We start from the raw sequence: 2,262 nt of genomic DNA on the forward strand, positions 1-2,262 counted from the left end.
GCCCGCGGCGCCCGGCCCCGGGGCCGCGCCCCGCGGCCCCCCCCCCGGGGGGCCGCCCCCCGCCCCCCGCCCGCCCGCGCGCCGCGCCCCGGCGCGCGCGGCGCCGCCCCGGCCCCCGCGCCGCCGCGCGGCGGCCGGGCCGCCCGGCGCGCGCGCCGCGGCGCGGCGCCCCGCGCGGGCCGCCCGGCCGCGCCCCCGCGGCCGGCGGCGCGGGGCCGCCGGCGGCGCGGCCCGCCCGCCGCGCGCGCGGCGCCGCCCCCGCGGCGCGCGCGCCGCGCGGGGGGCCGCGGGCGGCCCGGGCCCGGCGCGCCGCCGGCCGGCGCGGGGGCCGCCGGGCGGGGGCCCCGCGCCCGGGCCGCGCGCGGCGGCCCGGGGGCCGGCGCCGCGGCCCGGAGGGCCGGGCCCCCCGGGCGCCGGGGGGCCCCGGCGCGGCGGGCGGGGCCCGGGGGGCCGGCCGGGGGGGCGCGCGCCGGCGCCGGGCCCGGGGCCGGCCGGGCCGCGGCCGGCGGCGGGTCCGGCCGGGCCCCGGCGCCCCGCGGCGGGGCGGGCGCGCCCCCGGCCTCCGGCCGGCGCCGCGCGGGGGGGCGCCGGCCCCGCCGGGGGCGGGGGGCCGGCCGCGGGCCGGCGGGGGCCGCGCGCGCCGGCCCGCGGGGGCGGGGGTCGCGCCCCGGCGCGCGGGGCGGCCCGCGGCGGGCGCCCCCGGGGGGAGCGCGCGCGCCGCGCGGGGGGCCGCGGCCCGCGCCCGCGCCCGGGGGGGTCGGGGGCGCGCCCCGGGGCGGCCCGGGGCCGGGGGGCCGCCCCCGGGCGCGGCGGCGCCGGGGCGGCGCGCGGGGCGCGCCGGCGGGGGGCGCGCGCCGGCCCCCGCCCGCCGGGCCGCCCCCGCCCGCCGGCCGGCCCCGCCCGGGGCCGCGCCGGCCCCGGGGGGGCGGGGGCCCCCGCGCCGGCGGGGGCGGCGCCCGCGCGCGCCCGCCCCGGGCGCCCCCGGCGGGCCCGGGCCCCCGCGGGCGGCCGGCCGGGGGGCGCCCCGGGGGGGCCCCGGGGCCCCGGGGGGCGCGGCCGGGGGGGCGGGGCCCGGGGGCCGGGGCCCGCCCCGCGGGCCCGGGGCCGGCCGGCGCGCCGAGCCCCCGGGGCGCCCCCGCGCGGCCCGCGCGCCCCGCCCCGGCCGGCCGCCCGCGCCGGCCGGGGGCCGGGTCCGGGCCCGGCCCCCCTTTCCGCCGCCCGCGGGGGCCGGGGGGGGGGGGCCGCCCCCCCGCGCGGCGGGGGGCCCCCGCCCGGCCCGCGCGCGCCGCCGCGGCGGGGCCGGGGGCGCCGCGCGCCCCCGGGGGCCCGCGCGCGGGGCCGCGGCCGGGCGGGCCGGGGGGCCCCCGGGGCCGCGGCCCCCGGGGCCCCCCCGCGGCGGGGGCCCCGCCCCCGCGCCCCCGCGCCCGCGGCCGGGCGGCGCGGCCCGGGGGGCGGCCCGGGGGGGCCCCCGCCCCCCGGCGCGGGCCGCGCCGGGCCCCCCCGCCGGGGGCCCGGGGCCGGGCCCCCCCCGGGCCGCGCCCCCGGGGGCCCCCGGGCCCGCGCGGGCCCGGCGGGCCCCCCGGGCCCCCCGGCCCCCCCCCGCCCCCGGGGGGGCCCCCCGCGGGGCCCGCCGGGGCCGGGCCGGGGCGCGGCGCGGGGGGCCCCCGCGCGCGGGCCCCGGGGCCCCCGGGGCGGCCCCCCCGGGGCGCCGCGCCCCGCGCCCCGGCGGGGGCGCGGGGCCCCCGGGGGGCCCCCCCCGCGCGGGGGGGGCCCCGCCGGGGGGGGCCCCCCGCGCCCCCCCGGCCGCCGCCCGGGCCCGCGCGGCCCCGGGCCCCCGGGCCCCCCCCCGGCGGCGCCCCGGGCGGGGCCCCCCGGCGGGCGGCCCGGGGGGCCGGGGGCCGCCCGCGGCCCCGCGCCCGGGGCGCGGGGGCGCCCCGGCCGCCCCCGGGGGCCCCGGGCCCCCCCCGCCCCCGCGGGCCCGCGGCCCCGGCCCGGGGGCCGCCCCCGGGCCCCGCCCCGGGGCCGGGGGGCCCCCCGGCCCCCGGCCCGCGGGCCCCCCCGGGGCCGGGGGGGGGTCGGGGGGGGGGCGCGCCGGGGGGGGCGCCCCCCGGGGGGGGGGGCCGGGGGCGCGGGGGCCGCCGGGCGCCCGGGGGCCCGGGGGGGCGGGGGGCCCCCGGGGGGGGGGCCCCCGGGGCCCCGCGCGGGGGCCGGGGGCCCCGGGGGGCGCGCGCCCGGGCCCCGGGGGCCGGGCGCGAGGCCGGC

At 99.4% G+C, this 2,262-nt stretch overlaps 1 protein-coding gene across 1 annotated transcript; it reads left to right on the forward strand.

Annotated features, from left to right (window-relative positions):
* Window positions 1-325: 325 nt before the first annotated feature.
* LOC144962012 (uncharacterized) lies at window positions 326-1,646 on the forward strand (the record flags this gene model as incomplete). Its single annotated transcript, XM_078895007.1, has 2 exons — window positions 326-462; window positions 1,500-1,646. Coding segments are annotated over 2 exons (284 nt in total), but the record flags the coding sequence as incomplete, so codon positions are not given.
* Between the last annotated feature and the right edge of the window lie 616 nt (window positions 1,647-2,262).

The sequence above is a fragment of the Berghia stephanieae genome, unplaced genomic scaffold, assembly GCF_034508935.2.
Source record: "Berghia stephanieae isolate SIO BIC M18660-M18661 unplaced genomic scaffold, UCSD_Bste_1.3 scaffold5362, whole genome shotgun sequence".
Lineage (NCBI taxonomy): Eukaryota > Metazoa > Mollusca > Gastropoda > Nudibranchia > Aeolidiidae > Berghia > Berghia stephanieae.